The 19570-nt window shown below is 42.5% G+C and overlaps 1 protein-coding gene across 2 annotated transcripts in view; it reads left to right on the forward strand.

The window, feature by feature from the left end:
* The window catches only part of PRXL2C (peroxiredoxin like 2C), a 74430-nt gene that overhangs the window by 28758 nt on the left and 26102 nt on the right, over window positions 1-19570 (forward strand). The window contains exons 3-5 of one of the 2 annotated variants that reach the window (XM_069227706.1): window positions 905-958; window positions 1071-1176; window positions 17704-17835. In XM_069227706.1, the coding sequence (XP_069083807.1) occupies window positions 905-958; window positions 1071-1176; window positions 17704-17835 (292 nt within the window). The remainder of the gene's footprint in view (window positions 1-904; window positions 959-1070; window positions 1177-17703; window positions 17836-19570) is intronic. The other variant, XM_069227716.1, reaches the window with a different exon arrangement.

Below are 19570 nucleotides of genomic sequence, written 5' to 3' on the forward strand. Positions count from 1 at the left end.
ACAGAATGGTTTAAGCATGAAAATGCCCACTTTCTAAAAGTGGCATTTTCAAACTGACAATCTAAAAGCCAACTTTACAAAAAGATGTGTTTTTAAATTGTGAGTTCAGATATCCCAAACTCCACATCTCTATCTGCTCCCAAAGGGTAACATTTTAACAGTCATGAATAATTATCCACTTTATAGGTTTTATCTCTGTGTTCTGTAAATAGCAAATTATATTAACTCGATGTATATTGTGCTATCATGCAGTGAACTGGTGCTTGCATTAATGGCAAAAAAAACAACACCCGTAGATGTCACCTTTTCCCCAGAATGTAACAGTGCATTAAAAGTAAGACATGTAGTTGTGCATTGTTTGGCTGAAAGACAGGTGGGACAGAAGCGGAGTTCAGTAGACCAGGGAATGCGACTGCCACACCTAAAACTGCCTTTCGGAGGTGCTACTCTAATGTGAAATATTAAGCCTTCCCATAGCCAGTCCCTCTCTGTAATCAGGTATTTACAATTACAAAAATAATTCAAAGTGTCTGATATTTTCTTATTGAGATCTGAAACAGGCACAAAGCATTGAATGATTGTAGCACAACTAAACTAACATTAAACTGGAAAACAAGAAAGACCCTTCCTACCAGAATGAGACAGACTACAACGCTCAACAGCTCCTTTAAGATTTTGGGAGCAAAATTACTGATACCGGGGTCACTGGTAACTTCCCAAGGATGGAAATACCCTAGATTGTCAGATTTTCTAGAAAAAATAGCACCTGCAAAGTGTGGACTGTAAACAATGAATTGGCTTACTTGGCAAAAATGCGGAGAATGATGTCATTTTAAAATTGGTCCACATGTGCATGCTAAAAACTTGTCTGGTAATTTTCAGTTCTTTTTCTGTAACTTTACAGGATGCTGATGTCAGGCTAATAGTTATTGGACAATCATCTTTCCATCATATCGAGGTAAATATGATCTCTTTTTTTGCTATGTTGAAATTAGTAACTAGTTGTCACATTCTGAGGTTATTCGTTGTGAGTTTTTGACAAATATTAAATACATTGTTCTTTTTTTAAGCCTTTCTGCAGATTAACAGGTTATTCACATGAAATCTATGTAGATCCAGAAAGAGAAATTTATAAAAAGCTTGGCATGAAAAGGGGTGAAGTCATCTCCGTATCAGGTATGAAATTATGTGACACTGGCAATCTTAAAATGCATCTCAGCCTGAGGAGTAAAAACAAATGTGTTGGGGGGTGGGTGAAAGGACGTTCTCTTCCGGGGATCCTCATTAATAGTCATAAGCACTGAATATTCCCGCCTATGCACGGGGACCCCGGAGCACATTATGTATATAACGGTCACAAGTTCTCTTGGCAGGGAACCTCCCGACTCCGGTGCGTTTACAGGTGAGGTACCCGTTTCCAAATTCCAAACACCATGCCGACCGGCAACACGCACTTCAGACCACCACAAAAGCAAAATGTTTTTGCACATTTATTTCAGTGCAAAAAAGGGGGTAACCAAAATAACCCAACTTGTTTCGGCACTATGCCCCTTGATTATGTGCTGAGTTCTAAGTGTACAATCCACGTTTAAAAGCCTTAATACAATGTAAACATCAAAAACAGACTGAGGCCCTCATTACAAGTGTGGCGGTCTTAGGACTGCCACACTTGCGGTGGCAGTCTTAGCGCTGCGGTCCCAGTGGTAAAGACAGCGGCATTATGAGTTCAGCGGTTTGGCCGAAGCCAAATCACCACAGTACCACCAGTCCTGCCAGTACGGAGGGACCGGTGTGCCTGGCGGTGAACTCCTCTGGGCAGGCGACATGCCTAATACCGCCAGCCGTACTACGAGGCAGCAAACCGGCAGGCTTTTCGTGGCTGTTGCCCTGCCACGAAAACCCTGGCGATAACGCACCCAGCAACAGGAATACCCATTCCTCTCAACGCCACACACACCTCAACACACTTGCAGACACACACACCCACTCGCCCACACACTTCCTGACACACTCACCCACATACGTCCTGACACACTCCTCCACCTGACCGCACGCATACATCCAAACATCCCCACCCGACTGCACGCATACATACAGACACCCCCACCCAACCCATACAGACACCCCACCAACCGCACGCATACATACAGACACCCCCACCCAACCCATACAGACACCCCCACTCAACCACATGCATACATACAAACACCCACATCCAACCGCACACATACAGACATGCACCCCCACTTGCTTGCACACAGACGGGCACCCCCACTCGCACACACACAGGTACGCTTCTCCACTCGTTCGCACACAGACACGCACCCACACTCGCTCACACACAGGCACGCATGCTTGCCGCATTAATACACACCCCCACCCTCCACATTCATGCACACACACCCTCCACATACATTCACACCCCCACCACCACGCACACATACAGTCACGCACGCACACCCATTCCGACACACACACATGCTCGCACACTTACACACCACACACACGCACACACCCTTCCAGTTGGTTTACCTACCTATCTGGGCTGCCCACATCGAGGTGGACGTCCGGGAGTGGGTGGATGTAAATGGTTCCACTACCAATGCCACACCGCCGTGCAACGACTGCCATGCCATATTACTGCTCGTAATACGGCGGGCGGAGTCCTTTCGTCACAGCAGTGCTTGTGGTGGAACCGCCTCTCACCCGCCGTCTGTCAGGCCGACGGTGTCTGATTTCTGCCTGTTTATGGGCAGAAATCCATAGGTGACACGTAATGCAAGAGTCTTTTGGTGCCCGCTTTAACTGCGGTTTTTGCAAAAGACCGCCAAAGTCAAAATGAGGGCCTAAATGTGCAAACCCTGTGTAGCCCACAAAGAAAAATGTGGCAGTCATTTTAAGCTGACAATTATTAACATTAATACATGTATACTGTTTCTGTGTTGATTATTACAACCCAACTCACAAGTCTATGAGCCTAAGTACATGATTCTTAAAGTAATATCTTATATCTTGAATCAAATCTGTCCATCCAGTCTTTTAAACAGTACGTGTCCTAAATTCATAATATTTAATTTTCATCAATTAGACTAAATGTTCTCAGTGCTCTAGACTACAGTCATGAATTTCTGGGGATATTATCAACACCATGCAATCAAGAATTAAATAAAGTCAAGTGCCGTGCCTGTTGCAAAAAGAAAGCACAGACTGACCCTCACTCAGTCTGCATCGTATGCCTACCTGACACACATACACCTGAGACCTGCAGACACTGTCAACACCTTTCAAAGAGAACTTTGAAAGACAGGGAGAAGATTTGTCTCCGTGGTCTGCAAGAAAGAGAAAAGGCAACATCAGGAGTATCCCGGTTCACCTCTCTTCATGAAAAGGTCTCCAAGGACAAAGGACTACAAACTACAGAAAAACGACGTGCAAGATCTACTTCTAAAGGTAGGAAGATACCTGTCTGTTCCCCGTCGGGATCGACGTCAACAGTGCCTGCACTGTTGTCATCCCATCCACGACATCGGTCGGTATTGAGGGACTCAACCACACCTCTATCAATGGCAAAACACATGATGTCAAAAGAGGTAACACAGCGCTGGTTATTGTTGGCAAGGTTGGAGAAGTCTGGTGACAGTTACTCACCGATCGGCATCGAGTCAGCTCCGGCGTGCTGAGACTCCATTGAGGGTACCTCAAAGCCCATCAAGGTCGAGATAACTTGCAATGATGAGGAATACTTCATCAGCGTCACGCCATTTGTCGTCGACATCAAAATAGCCATCTGTATCTCTGTTGAAAGCAGCCAGGTGCCATTTGACGTTAAGACACACTTCCCCTATACTGTCTCAATCGACGTCAAGACACCACTCAGCGTCGAGACGTAGACTTGCCGTCAACAGCAATACAACATTGTATGACATCAAAGCACCACTGAACACGAAGACTCCCTCACCTAAGAGGCCTCTGTCTACGTCAAGACATTAAGCAACTTTTAGACAAGATTTACTTACAACCAAAAACAAAGAACACAAACCCTTTGGCTACAGCATCAGGAACTTCTTCGCATGGCTCTACAAAGGGAGAACAATTGTCTCCTGTCAACCTATCGCCAGGACGGCTGGAGAGCCTTTGATGGGGTCTGGCCTCGCAGTATTTGAAGTTTATTCTTCTACACGGTCTCCCCCAAGGACACTGTCACAAACTCCTCAGATGATGGTGACTTTGCTTACGACAACACCTGGGTCCCCGAGACACTCCAGGGTACCTAGAGTGACTGATACTCCAATGTCACGAACAAGGAGTAGATCACACTCTCCTACCAGGAGATCTCATCGCCCTAGGTCACATTATCAAAGGAACAGATCTCCTTCCTGGTCCTCCACAACCACATCATCCATACAAAACTACTCCCCTACTCTAATAGACATTCCCCCGTCAGAGCATCCCCAGTGGATATCATAAACACCTTTAATGAAGTATTGGTTAGAGGCACTAAAAATTAAATATCAAGATATCTGCTCCCACAACTTTGTCTTCTGTCATTTTTTAAACTCTGCACCATCGGTCCTCTTAAAGAAGACTCCTCCCTCTGGTTCCAGGCCTCCTACAAATGGTGGACATTTTCCTCACTCCAGCATCCTTACATTTGGCTCCACCAAGAATCCTAAAGAAATACAAGGCCCCAGATCAGGACCCTTTATTTTTAAGAGCCGGCCCTCCACCGGACTCAGTCATCTTAGCGGCCACCAGGAAGACACATTGTATTGCTTCTTCATCATCTTTTCCCCCAGCTAAGAAAAGTAAACATATTGACTCTTTGGAGAGAAAAATGTGTGGCACATCACCCTCCTTTATGAAGGTACCCAGTGCTTCCACGCTCTTGGGTAGATATAACAGGTCTCTCTGGGATTCACTATCCAGATTCGCTGAGAAACTACATAGAGAGGATAGACAGGATTTTCAGGAGATCCTACAGGAAGAAGGCCTGGTGCCAAACCAGATAATTAGCACAGCTATGTACGGCTCAGACTTAACGATTCACAAATATGTCCAAGGAATACATGGCAGACGATCATCTTGGCTCCGCCTGACAGGTCTCAAACCTGAAACACAACAACGGGTCATGAACCTGCTGTTCACAAGCAATTCTTTATTTGGGTCTCATACGGATGATGAGATGGCCAAAATAAAAACAGAGCTAGATACGCCTCTACCATCAGAGGGTTCAAACGCCCCACTGGGCCGCAAGGAAGCAACAATGACAAGGGAAACCTCAATATCAGTCCAACAAGGGACCGAGGAGCTAACAGACAACTTCCACCTGCGTCCAAAACGCCAGGCAAACGAGGAGACATCACTTCCCCCAGTTCTGTCAACCACTTCGGTAGGGGGAAGTATCAGCAATCATCTAGACGAGTGGCGTTCAATAAACAAAGACAGCTGGGTCTTAAATATTGTTGAAAATGGATATGCACTCCCCCAATGGTCCCACCATCTAAAACATCTCAACATCAACAACTGCTTCTACAAAACAAAGTTGTCACATTACTTCGGAAAAGAGCTATCAAAGAAGGTCCACCCTCCCATGGGAGTCAATGAGTGAACTCCTTTTACTCCATTCTGAGGAAAAAAGGTCCAAACAGAGACTTCATTCTAGAGCTAAGACTTTACAACAAACACATTTGCAAAGAAAAATTCAGAATGCGTGCCCACCATCAGATTTACCCCGAGCTCCATCAGGGGGACTGGATGTGTTCCATAGATCTGCAGGGTGCCTAATTCCACATCCCACATCCCAATAGCAAAGAAACACTGGAAATTCCTGCGATTTGCAGTCAGTTCCAAAAACTACCAGTACAAAGAACTACCCTTCGGTTTGAAGTCAACTCCTCGCACGTTTTGCAAGTGTGTGGCGGTAGTGGCAGCACACATGCAGAGGAAAAAGATCTTCATTTATCTGTACCATGACGATTGGCTAGTGAACAGTTCCTCTGTAGCTCAGTAATGCAACATCACCAGATCTGTTTGGAGACCCTCCAATATCTCACTCTTCAGGTCAATCTAGAAAAGTCCATACATATTCCAACTCAAAGGCTACATTACTTAGCGCAACCCTGGATACAAACCTCACAAAAGTGTATCCTCCATCAATAGCGCAGAAGTGTCACAAGCTCCTTCACACTTTACGTCCGTCTGCCAGACAAGTTACCTCACTTCTGGGTTCCATGGCCTCCTGCATTTTCATTGTTCCAAATGCCATATTGCAAATTACATCACTCCAAGAAAACAGATTAACTCTGTCACCAGTGGCAATGAACTCACTACTGTGGTGTACACATCAACAGCATCTGCTAACAGGTGTCCCTTTACCCTGGGTTCTTCACAAGGACTTTGTGCAAGACATCTTTCAAGACTGGGATTATCCTCAAATAGACCTGTTTGCTGACCAAAACAACAAAAAATGCCAGGACTTCGAATCCAGGTTTTACCGACCAGGCACAAAGGGGACTGCCCTATTGATAGATTGGTCAGGGACATTTCTGTATGCGTTTCCACCCATTCCCCTGATACTGACAGTCATCAACAAATTCTGCAGAGGCAGGACCAGAATGATCCTGATAGCTCAAGATGGCCCCTCCAATGGTGGTACACAAACTTTCTACATATATTGGAAAGGCCACACAGGGAAGTGCCATGCAGACCGGATCTCATTCACAAGCTCAAGGGGAAGATATTCCACCCCAACCTTCCCTCGCTGAGCTTGACAGCATGGTTCCTGAATTCCTGCAATATGGTCATCTAGGTCTTTTGCAGGAAGGCATGAACATTCGCAAAGAGTCAAAAAGGCTATCGACAAGGCATTCCTATTCATTTAAATGGAAAAGATGTTATATGTGGTGTATCCGGAATGGCTTCCATTCAATTCTGAGTCAGGTGGATGTCATACTACCATACCTCCTTCACCTAGAAAAATCAGGTTTGCAGTGTTCATCGATTAAAGGTACATCTTACACCTACTTATGCTTATCGAAAACCACCTTCTCAGACATCATTTAAAGATTTTCTGGAGGGCCTATGAAAAGTTTTTCCTCATGTTTGTTCACCTTCTCCTTGTGAGCTGAATGTGGTACTTTCAAAACTCATGGGTCCGCGTTTTGAACCTATACATATAGCTTCTCTTCATCATCTTGCATGGAAGACAGCCTTTCTTGTGGCTATCACTTCAGCATGTAGAGTTAGCGAAATTCAAGCTCTCTGTGCCAAAGAGCCTTACAGAGTGTTGCATGATAACAGGGTAGTGATGAGGACCCATCCTAGTTTTCTTCTCAAAGTTGTATCTGATTTCACATTAACCAGAATATCTCACTACTGACCATCCACACCAGCGGACAGAACTTTGCATTTTTTAGATCCGAAAAGAGTACTTAAGTTTTATCTGGATAAGACAAAAGACATCAGACAGTCTGATCATTTGTTTGTGAACTATGGTCCTATGGGAGCTAGCATCGCTGCCTCTAAAGAAACCATTTCCAGATGGACAGTTTCTTGGATTGTTTTTTCTTATAAGTTAGCTACTAAGCTCTTGTCTGCCAGACCCAATGCCCACTCCACAAGGGTCAAGACGGCAACATCCGCCCTTCTGAAAAATGTCCCCATCTCCGAAATCTGCAAAGCAGCAACGTGGAGATTGGTACATACTTTCACAAGGCATTACTGTCTAGGCTCAGCTACTAAGACAGACACCAAAGTAGGACAGGCCTCATTAAGAAATGTATTTAAATAAACAGGTCATCTGCTTTGCTTACTCTTATTTCGTCCTCAGTGGTGTGGGATGTGCTTGCTACTCTATACAGTGCTAATGACTATTGATGAGGATCCCCTGGAAGAGAAGGATAAGTTACTTACCTGTAATCCTAGTTCTCTTCCAGGGGACTCCTCGTCAAAGTCATAAGCAGCCTGCCCTCCTTCCCTGACAAATCTCGTGTACAGCAGGTAATACATGGTGGTGTTCTGTTCTTTATATCACTGTAAAAAGTACAGCCCTAACTGTCACCTCACTCTCACCTCTGAGGCATTGTGGGATACTGGAGGTCTTGAAAGGCACAGTGACAGTTTTTGCTTTGCTAAGTTTAATGCAGCCTATTGGCTAACAATGCCTTTGCATTTCAGTGCAGTTTCTTTTCAATAAAGGAAATTTGTGCATTGTAGGCCTCTCTTTTTCTGACTTACAGAAATAATTGAGACAAGTTCAATATTTATTAAATAAAAAATTAACGAAAATTCTGCAGTTTATAGCTTTTAACGTAGACTGCATAGATTTGTAGACAAATGTGTGTGTTAAAATTCCAGGTACAATTCTATATCTACATTTTTATATGTATGTATATAATATATATATATATATATATATATATATATATATATAAATATATATACACATATTATCTTCAATGGCATGTGTAGCTGCAGATACACATGCTATGCATATCTCTTCCGACATCTAGTGTTGGGGCCGGAGTGTTACAAGTTGTTTATCTTCGAAGAAGTCTTTTCAGAGTCACAGGATCGAGTGACTCCTCCTCTCGGTTACAGTGCGCATGGGCATCGACTCCATTGTTAGATTGTTTTCTTTCCCTTGTCGGTTTCGGACGTGTTTCCTCTTGCTCCGAGATTTTGAATCGGAAACCTTGGAAAACTTAGATAATCGTCGGTATTGTTTTGATCGCGTTTCATCTAGACTCGAACCAATAGTACCATCGGAATATAGATTTCACCCTTTTGGGCGGAAGCCCCCGACTCGGGCCTGTTCGGGCCTATCGCATGGAAGCCTGATGGATCGGACTCCATTTTGGTTCTGCCCTCAGTGCCACGCGAAGTTTCCCTATACAGACCAGCACCTGGTTTGTAATCTGTGTCTTTCTCTGGAACACCGAGAAGAGGATTGCGAGGCCTGTCGATCGTTTCGATCCAAGAAGACCTTACGGGATCGGAGAGCCAGAAGGTTAGAGATTGCGTTGAAAAGTACAGAACATCTCAACGTCATGGAAGAAGAACAGGCGCAGACAGCAGTCTCCATCTGAGACACCGACACTGAGCAAGAATCGGAAGAAGACAGGCCTATCGCTGCTGGCCAGCACATGAGTACGTCTGCCACTACTCCCACATACAAAAAAACACCAAAGGCCTTGGGTACACCACTGCCAGAAGGTCATGATTCGACCCGAAAAAAGACTGTTGTCTACCCACCTTTGGGTTCTGTTCACTTCGGAGTCAAGCAAATCGGTAAAAAGTTCTGCTTCAGACTCCAGTAAGCGTCCTCACTCCTCCAAGTCTCAGCTTTGATGCCCTGTTTCGGAGCCGAAACAACAGACTCCATTTTCAGGACCGAAAAAGATCCAAACTTTGGAACCCAAGAAAACTTCTTATACAGAGAAACAAGGACTTTCGAGCCGCCTCAAAGTTCGAAGCCAATACAAGAATCTTACAGGCCTTCTGATGAGGACACTGAGATTCAGCCCATACTGGAGGTTATGGATGAAACACAATCCAGAATCCATATACACAAAGTCCTTTGAAAACAGAACGAAAGCTGGCTTTTTAAGAGGAATTAGACTCTGCTCAACCACCAGCAAAAGTCTCCAATCAAAAGGAGAAGCCAGTACCTGTCCCTACTTCTCCTCCTCATTCACCACGGCTTCCTTTTTCACCTCCACACAATAGTCCACCACCGTTGCCTTCACCAATGGACTCACTGTATTCTCATGGGAATACAGTGGATCCTTGGGATCTATATGACCCGGATCCTGTTCCAGATAATGATCCTGACTTATACCCCTCCGAGCCTCCTCCACCAGAGGACACCACTGCATATACGAAGGTAGTTTCCAGGGCAGCTGCTTATCATGGGGTGCTTATGCATACTGAGCCCATAGAGGAGGATTTCTTGTTCAACACTCTGTCTTCCACTCACTCTAGATATCAGTGCCTTCCCATGTTGCCTGGAATGGTCAAACATGCAGACCAAATCTTTAGTGAGCCGGTCAAAGCTAGAGTAATTACTCTGCAAATTGATAAAAAGTACTAACCTGCTTCTACAGACCCCTACGTCACACATCAAGTTCCTCCAGATTCAGTAGTGGTGAGTGCGGCTAGAAAAAGGGCTAACAGCCAATCCTCAGGGGATGCTCCTCCACCTGATAAGGAGAGTAGGAAGTTTGATGCCGCTGGCAAGAGAGTGGCCACGCAAGCGGCCAACCAATGGCGAATTGCAAATTTGCAAGCACTTCTTGCCAGATAAGATAGAGCCCACTGGGATGAGATGCATGAACTCAAACAGCACCTCCCAAAAGAGCATCAAAAGAGAGCAAAACAGGTTGTAGAAGAGGGAAAGGCCATAAGTAGCAACCAGATAAGGTCTGCCTTCCATGCTGCCGATACAGCCGCAAGGAGTGTAAATACTGCCATTACAATAAGAAGGTATGCATGGTTACGCTCTTCTGGTTTTAAACCAGAAATTCAACAGGCAGTACTTAACATGCCTTTTGATAAGAAACACCTATTTGGGCCTGAGGTCTATACGACCATAGGAAAGCTGAGGAAAGACTCAGATACTGCCAAAGCAATGGGAACATTATACACAACACCGTATAGAGGCTCCTTTCGCAGGCCACAGTTTCTGCAATGGCTATTGCCTAGAATTAATCTCCACCCCTCCAAACATTCCACCACGTTACCACAAATTGTCCCCAGAACACAACGTTCTGTTGTAACAGGAGGTACAATCTCTACTACTAAAACAAGCAATAGAATTGGTCCCACATTTTCAGCAAGGAACAAGAGTATACTCACTATACTTCCTCATTCCCAAAAAAGATGGCACTCTAAAGCCTATACTAGACCTCAGGCCTCTCAATCTATACATCCTGTCAGAACATTTTCTCATGGTAACTCTCCAGTATGTCATTCCACTACTATAGAAACAAGATTACATGACTGCTTTAGACCTCAAAGATGCGTATTTCCATATACCCATCCATCCAGCTCACAGAAAATACCTCAAGTTTTTCATAGCAGGAAAACATTACCAGTTCAAAGTTCTGCCATTCAGCATAACAACAGCTCCAAGAGTGTTCACAAAATGTCTAGCAGTAGTAGCAGCCTACTTGAGAAGGCAACACATTTATGTCTTTCCATATCCAAACGATTGGCTAATAAAATCAAGCAATTTTACACAATGCCAACAACACACTCAGTATGTAATAGAAACCCTACATATGCTAGGGTTCACTCTAAATTACCAGAAATCTCACCTTCAACCAGCACAAGTACAACCTTACCTAGGTGCTATTCTAAATACTCAAAAAGTCCTAGCATATCCAAATACACAAAGGATATAGCCTTTCCAAAATCTTACACCACACATACAGACAAATCTGCAACACACTGTAAGATTTATCATGAAGATTCTAGGAATCATGGCATCCTGCATAGCCATAGTACCTCATGCAAGACTCAACATGAGGCTTTACAACAATGCCTCTCACAACAATGGTCTCAGGCACACCGTCAATTGCAAGATCTAGGGTTGATAGACCACCAAACGCACACATCCCTTCAATGGTGGAATCTCAGCAATCTAATGAAGGGGCAGTCATTTCAAGACCCTGTGCCTCAGACCACAATAACAACAGACGCATCAATGATAGGTTGGGCAGCTCATCTCCACAACCATACAATTCAAGGGGAATGGGATTCCAAACAGAAAGAATTTCACTTAAAGCATTTGGAATTATTAGCTGGGTTTCTTGGCCTAAAAGCATTTCAACCCCTTCTCAAACACAAGGTTGTTCTTATAAATACAGACAACATGACAACCATGTATTACCTCAGAAAACAAGGCACGGCACATTCATCTCAACTGTCCCTATGAAACTAGACAACATGGGAATGGGCGATTCACAATCGCATTCATTTGGTAGCAGAATACATTCCAGGAATACACATTCAGCCCGCGGATCTCCTAAGCAGAAATCACCAACTAACACATGAATGGGAGATTCACTTCCAGGTACTTCAGAAGTACTTTCAACCAGAAATAGACCTATTCGCAACAAGTGAAAACACAAAATGCTAAAACTTCGCATCCAGACACCCACATCCCCTATCCAAGGCCAATGCTCTATGGATCAATAGGTCAGGGATATTTGCATACGCTTTTCCCCCTCTCCCACGCCTTTCCTTTCTGGTCAACAAACTACGTCAGACCTCCCTCACCATGATACTCATAGCCCCAACGTGGGCACGACAACATTGGTACACAACATTCCTAGACTTGTCTGTAGTACCTCATTCCAAACTCCCAAGCAGACCGGATTTGTTAACACAAAACAAAGGTCAAATCAGTCATCCAAACCTCAGTGTTCTCAATTTAGTGATTTGGCTCCTGAAGCCATAGAATTTGGATACCTAAAACGTCCATTAGAATGTATGGAAGTGCTTAAGCAGGCATGTAAACCTACTACTAGACAATGTTATGCTAACAAATGAAAAATATTTGTTTACTACTGTCAATCTGAAACACTGATCCACTTACAGCATCAATACAAGATATTGTATACTACCTCCTTGATTTGCAAAACTCTAATTTGGCTTTTTCATCCATCAAAATTCACCTTACTGCAATGTCTGCATATTAACAGACTATTTAGTTCCTGTTATTAAAGCCTTCATGGAAGGATTAAAACGCATTATTCCACCTAGAACACCACCTGTCCCTTCTTGGAAGCTGAATATCGTACTTACCTGACTCATGGGCCCACCTTTTGAACCCATGCACTCTTGTCAAATTCAATTTTTTAACATGCAAAGTTGCCTTCCTCGTAGCTATTACTTCATTATGAAGAATTAGTGAAATACAAGCATTCACTCTTGAGGAACCTTTTTTCCAAGTACACAAACATAAAGTTATACTTAGAACAAATCCTACATTTCTCCCAAAAGTAGTATCTCCTTTTCACATCAACCAAACAGTGGAATTGCCAGTCTTCTTTCCACAGCCTGACTCAGTTGCAGAAAGAACCCTTCATACTCTGGATCTTAAAAGAGCTCTTATGTACTATATAGATAGAACTAAAGATTTTAGGAAAACAAAACAACTTTTTGTTGCTTTCCAGCAACCACATAAAGGCAATCCTATCTCTAAACAAGGGTTAGCAAGATGGATTGTTAGATGCATACAAATATGTTACATTAAGGTAAAAAGACAACTTTGAGCACACCTAGAGCACATTCTACATGAAAGAAAGGTGCGTATATGGCATTCTTATGAAAGATACCAATGGCTGATATATGTAAAGCTGCCACAGGGTCTACTCCTCATACATTTACAAAACATTATTGTGTAGATGTATTTTCAAAGCAACAGGCCAATGTTGGCCAACCTGTCTTCCGAACACTATTTTAAACAACTTCAACTCCTACAGGCTAGCCACCGCTTATTTTTGGGGAGGATTAACTGCTTTGTAGTCTATGCATAGCATGTGTATCTGCAGCCACACATGCCATCAAACGGAAAATGTAACTTACCTAGTGTACATCTGTTCGTGGCATGTAGTGCTGCAGATTCACATGCACCCTCCCTCCTCCCCGGAAGCCTGTAGTCGTTTAAGTTTATTTTTTGAACATATGTAGATACATTTACATTTGCATGGACATCTCTTTATATTCTTAAATGCTATCACTCCTTCCTTCCTTCACCCTTTGCGGGGAAACAATCTAACAATGGAGTCGATGCCAGTGAGCACTGTAACTGAGAGGAGGAGTCACTCGATCCCGTGACTCCGAAAAGACTTCTTCGAAGAAAACCAACTTGTAACACTCTGAGCCCAACACTAGATGTCAGAAGAGATATGCATAGCATGTTAATCTGCAGCACTATATGCCACAAACGGTATTTCCATATATATATATATATACATATATATATATATTTTATGTGCTCTGGGGTCCCCGCACACGGGCGGGAATATTCAGTGCTTTTGACTTAGATGAGGATTCCCCTGGAATAGAACTAGGATTACAGGTAAGTACTTTATCCTTACCGTATCCCTTAGTTCCCACAGATGATTAGTTGTCAGAAGTGTATAGTTCTTCAGGTTTTCACTTTGCACCAAAGTATGCAAATAAGAGACTGATAGTAATATGATCAAAAAGAGCAGATTCAAACAGTAACATGCATTCTTCTATTATATCTCCTATTATGACTGTCCAATACGGGAGAGATTCTCACATTGTAGTAGGTCGCGGGTTGCAACAAGAGCAAATAGATTGTTCAGGGATTATAACAAGTGCATATAGATGTTCCTATAAATCCAAAAGGTGTCTGCAGTTCAGCTCAGAGTCAATAGATCAAATGCATCTATGTGTGCCCACTACCACAATGTTCTGGGAAGCGAAAGCCTGAGTGTCTGCATGTACTGCTTGCTAGATTATATCTTTTCTTTGAAGCCGACCACAGGTACCCCAGTTATGACAAAAATATAAATGGACTTCTAAATTGATTTTAGCCACATACACTTTATAGCCCCTTCTTTAATACTCTTTGACGTATGCTTCTAGGTGAAAGTGTGTAGTGGAGGTCTCTCTGGTATGAAAACAAGAGTACCCCATAGACATCCCACTGCTCGAGTGGCAACCCCCAGTGGCGTTATGAAAAGGTTCCCTTTTGCTTGGGCATTCCGTGCAGCAGCAAGTGCCATTTTCGACCCAGGTGGTAGGGTAGTTTGAGTAAATAACACATCTGGGGTAATTTTGGGTCCTGTCATTGTTGCATCTGTCATCAGCTAGTCAACATTTTGTTGATTTGGTAAAGGCTGGGTGTGCCAGGGGTCAACCAATTGATCAATGTATTTTCATGGGTAAAATGTCCTTGAGGGAAGCCCAAATAAAACACCACTATTAGTATTATCCTTTTGAGCAAATGTAGATATTTGTTTTTTACTTGGGATAGGGCTAGAAAAAGAGAGTAGTGCTTCAGAAGGACACCTGTGATCAAAGAAAACATGACAAGTTGTGTCCAGTGGGCTGTTATTAGTGTAATGTTACAGGAGAAGTCGACAGACTTTTTTGTTCTGAGCCCTTCAAAACAAAATGTTTTTAATGCGGGCTCGGTGGAGCGAGAGTAGCACAGCTGAGCGCAGGCATGGAGCCTATGGGATCAATTCATGGATACCTTTACTGTAGCTCATCATCCACAATACATGTGAGACATAATAGGGCAAATTCAGCAAACAAAACAGAAATTGACCAGAGACCTATGCTGTGCTCCCCATAAACTGGGTGTTGTGAGCCCCTTGCAACTGCAGTTACTCCACTAATAATAGCTGTGGATCGCTGTACCAGTCTATCTCCTCTGCCTCGTTCACCACCCACCCCCCCCCCCCCCACCTTGCCTGGCCATCACCCCAACCTCGAAACATTCCTTTGTCTCCCTTTTTCTTTGCCAGTGGTGTTAAATGTAGGACAGACTCAGACCAAGGGCATTGAAATACTTTGCATAAGCACCAGTTACATTACACAAGGTCAGATTTTGTTTCTTTTAGGCAAATAAAGATTTAGTTATTTGCCAAGAATCACAGAAAGGTGAGCTGAGCTTGAACCTGGATCCAAAGTTGGCAGTTCTCGCCCTTAGGATAAATCTCCTCCCTTTTAGAAAAAGATTAGCTGCAGTGTTGCCCCCTCGTTTTTGCAGCAAAGTTGCTCTCACTTCTAATGCTACGAAAGAAAATTACCCCCTATGTATTCTTTTAGAGAAAGACAGTCATATTACTTAGCTAGTGGGTCCCTTAGCTTCATTAATGATAGCTGCTGCTTTGTCTTTCTGTCTTTCTTAAAAACATGGGCTCCTATTTTGCCCTATACCTCCTTCCTGTCATATCTCTCACGTCCAAACTGAGGTGGCTCCTCTGCTTCAATTTTCCCCTCCTGTGGTCCTCTACGCTGAGGCTGAATGCAGCCCTGGCACAGCAGGGGTGCACTGGCATCTCATGCAAGCAAGGAAGGAAAGTAAACAACGATAACTGGTGTTTAGTCAGGGCCACTGGAATTATGCAGTTTTGCAACATTGTTGTTTGCCTCATAATTATGGATTAGCAATATTTGCCACATAAACCATCATCTACTGCATGATCCGCAGCGTTGAGCAAATAAAATTCACATTTAAATGGATTAAAAGTTACTCAAAACAAACCTACTTATGTTGCCACACAGGAAAAGGCCCTTCACAAAGTTTAGCTGGACACTTTTCTATTGTTTATTGCTATATTTGGTTGTTAAATCAATGTTAATGCGGTGAAACCTATGCTTAGACATTGTTAACAAATGTAAAATTGATAAACTAATGACGTTATACTATCATAACACGTGCTGCACTGGGCCCCATAATTTTTTATTTTCTTACCACATAATTTAGTCAACCATTTCTCATGATTTGGCCCTCCCCTGTTGCGTAATTTCAGTGATCCTGGGTTTAGGTGGCCCCTCATACCACTGGACCCTCTGCAGTTGGGTAAGTAACAAACATAAAGGCTCCTTGGGAGCTAGTGTATGCTCTCACTGATGAAGATACTTTGAGCTCCACTGCGACAAAGATTTATTATTCTAGTGACATAATGTAAGGGTGTTACAAGTTGAGCGCTGCAATGTGTTCTTTTGATGAACAGTTATAAAAATGCTTTTAAGTATAGTCTATCTACTTATTAATAAAATATATATTGATATAAACAATGATTTACATTTGTACAATGCTCCCCTTCGTCACCCTGGGAATGCAGTCACCGACCCCCACAGGGGTGCACCTCAGTTTGAAGACCTCTGCATTTCAGGAATATAGATATATCTAGGTATATGTAGAACTGTGGTTTTAATGAGCTAATGGTTCTTGTTCCACCTATTTTTAACCTCTTTTTGATGCTGTCTCACTTCCTTAAGTATTCTCTTTCCACCATGTAGTTTAGACTATCCAAATCATATACTGAGGCATCGTGACTATCCTCACAGATTTATTGGCATCATAATGCCATTGTTCAAAGCGGATTGAGAACATCCTTTGCTTTACATGTTTAATTGTAGGAAAAAATCCATTGACACCGTAAGTCATTTTTCATTATGTGATGCAATGAATGTAACATTGTACCATAACTAAGGCATTCATAGTAAAACTTCACTATGCCAAAATAAGAACTGAGCTCCAATATTGTGGTTTCTCCAGTATCCGCTACTGGGTCCTGCTCTTCATTGTTAGGATCTAGTACTATGTGTAATTCTGCTGGTTTTTTCGAGACTAGTACAGACGGTCCTTCCTTACCAACCTATAGTTTACCCATGACTACTCTGTTTTTGAATCTGAACATCAGCGTTTGGTGCCCTAGTATGTGTATAGACTCACCAATGTAACATTCTGATTTGAATCAGTATTTTGCTGTTTGGCCACTCACTAGAGTCCACCCCAAAATAGTATTTGTGATTCAAAACAGACAGTCCTCATGTGTGAGATTTATCTGGTCTTGACCCATTGTGCTGATTTTGCCCCAATATGTTTAAGATGCTGTGGCATCGTTTACTACTGGTATCTTAGATTTGTGTTCCACAGTCTAGTGTCACTGTGCAATAACTCATCAGTCGTTGCTTGTGATGTTTCAGCACCAAGCCCTCATGTGAAGTCCAACATGCTCTCAGGAAGCCTTAAGAGCTTATGGAGAGCTGTCACCGGGCCTGCCTTTGATTTTCAGGGAGATCCAGCTCAACAAGGAGGGGCTCTAATTCTAGGTCCTGGTAAGTTAGCGGATTTCATATTCATGAGTTAAAAGCTGTACTTGTAAAAAAAAAAAAAAATCTTTTATTATGCTGTGCACAAGACTATTGTTTTAGCAAATCACCAAGGTGTGGTACCAAAATATTACTTCTAGAATATCGGCTGACATAAATATCGTCTACAAAATTATTGTCCCAGTGGAGTTAATTGTAGAACAACTACACTAAGTGGGTTGATATTTTTGTAAATCTTATTTAGGACACAACATTTATGTCAGACAATATTCATATGAATAATATTCTAAAATAAAACCATTTTATATATGTAGTGTAATTGACTATATACATTTTTGGAAGTTTGAAATCAAGCAAATATTTAAGCGATTTAATCATGTAAAAGTGCTAGTGTGTGATCTATTTGCATGTGCATGTAAAATATTCGCATTGCTCTTTTAAGAATGTTAAAACTAAATGAAATCTGCACACATTAAAACAATTGCAGTGTATCTCATTAGAGGCATTCAACTCATCTGTAGATTTGAAAAATGCATAACTCCCCTTAAAAAGGTTTGTTGAATTTTGGAAGCTTAACAAGGTACTTTTGTTCTCATCTTTTTTTAAGTGTTCTCCATTTTTCTTAATTAATGCTGATGGGTCTCTTGACCTTCTTACTCAGGGATGTGGAATTCCTAGACATATTGTTTGGGGTGAAGGGCAACAAGATTCCATGTTTATTTTGTCCTTGGTACAACAAGTAGGCCCAACTCCCTGCAGCACAAACCCTTTGGCTGCCAGTTTACAGAGAAGGGAACTGTCTGCAATTGAGGTAATGTGTGTGTCCAAAGTTAATGCTGTTCAATCTTGTATTTATGGTTCAATAATGAAAAGCCTTCATTATGAGGGTGAGCGCTGTAAATAAATGTTTAAAGGTCTCACTGCACTACAGTCAGTGAGGCTAAGTATAATGCCCCCAGAATGCTCTCTGATTAGATGCAAATATTTGCAGAAGCAAGAGTGATGATTCTTTCCTTGCAAAATAAAATGTTCAGAAAAAAATGCAAGTAGAAAAAAGTTTCGCTACTATGAAATTTTAGATGCTATTTCTTTGAAGCGTCATTTAGTAAAATGTGTTGATACATGCTAGTATTTCCAAAAAATATTCCTAATGGAAAATCAGTGTAGCCATTTTCAGTAAGATTATAGAAAGCATGAAAATAAACAAGCACTGGCAAAGCCAACCAATCCAACATTTTTTGTGAGTCTTTTGGTTTCGTCAATGCGTGTATTATTTTGACATGGCTTCTGTAACACTTTATTGTTGTGGGAGTTGCCAGGCCATCGCCATTGTAACAAACACTGGCAAAAAGAAGTGTTTAGTCTCAAAAACCACACATTGCCATCAGTAGTGTAACAAAGGCCCTGCTGCCCCCTACAGGGGCCCCCTTCAGCACAGCACCTGCCCTGAGTGAGTCTAGAGGGGGGCCCTCCATGTTCTTTGAAAGGGGACCTCCTCCAATTTTGTTACACCACTGATTGCCACAGTAGTTCCTACACTGAACAAAACTATTTTGTATGCCAGTATGTTCCTTGTGGAAGAATAGAATGCGATCACTCACAGTGAAGCTAGCCGATAGAGAGCGAAAAATACATTTATTAAAAGCAGAATGTCTTTAACGCCAGACCTAATTAGGAACCCAGTTCTTAAAGATAGTCACAAAAGTGCACCCATGATATATGTCTTTGAATTAGTGGCTTT

This window comes from Pleurodeles waltl, chromosome 1_1, assembly GCF_031143425.1.
Source record: "Pleurodeles waltl isolate 20211129_DDA chromosome 1_1, aPleWal1.hap1.20221129, whole genome shotgun sequence".
Taxonomy (NCBI): domain Eukaryota; kingdom Metazoa; phylum Chordata; class Amphibia; order Caudata; family Salamandridae; genus Pleurodeles; species Pleurodeles waltl.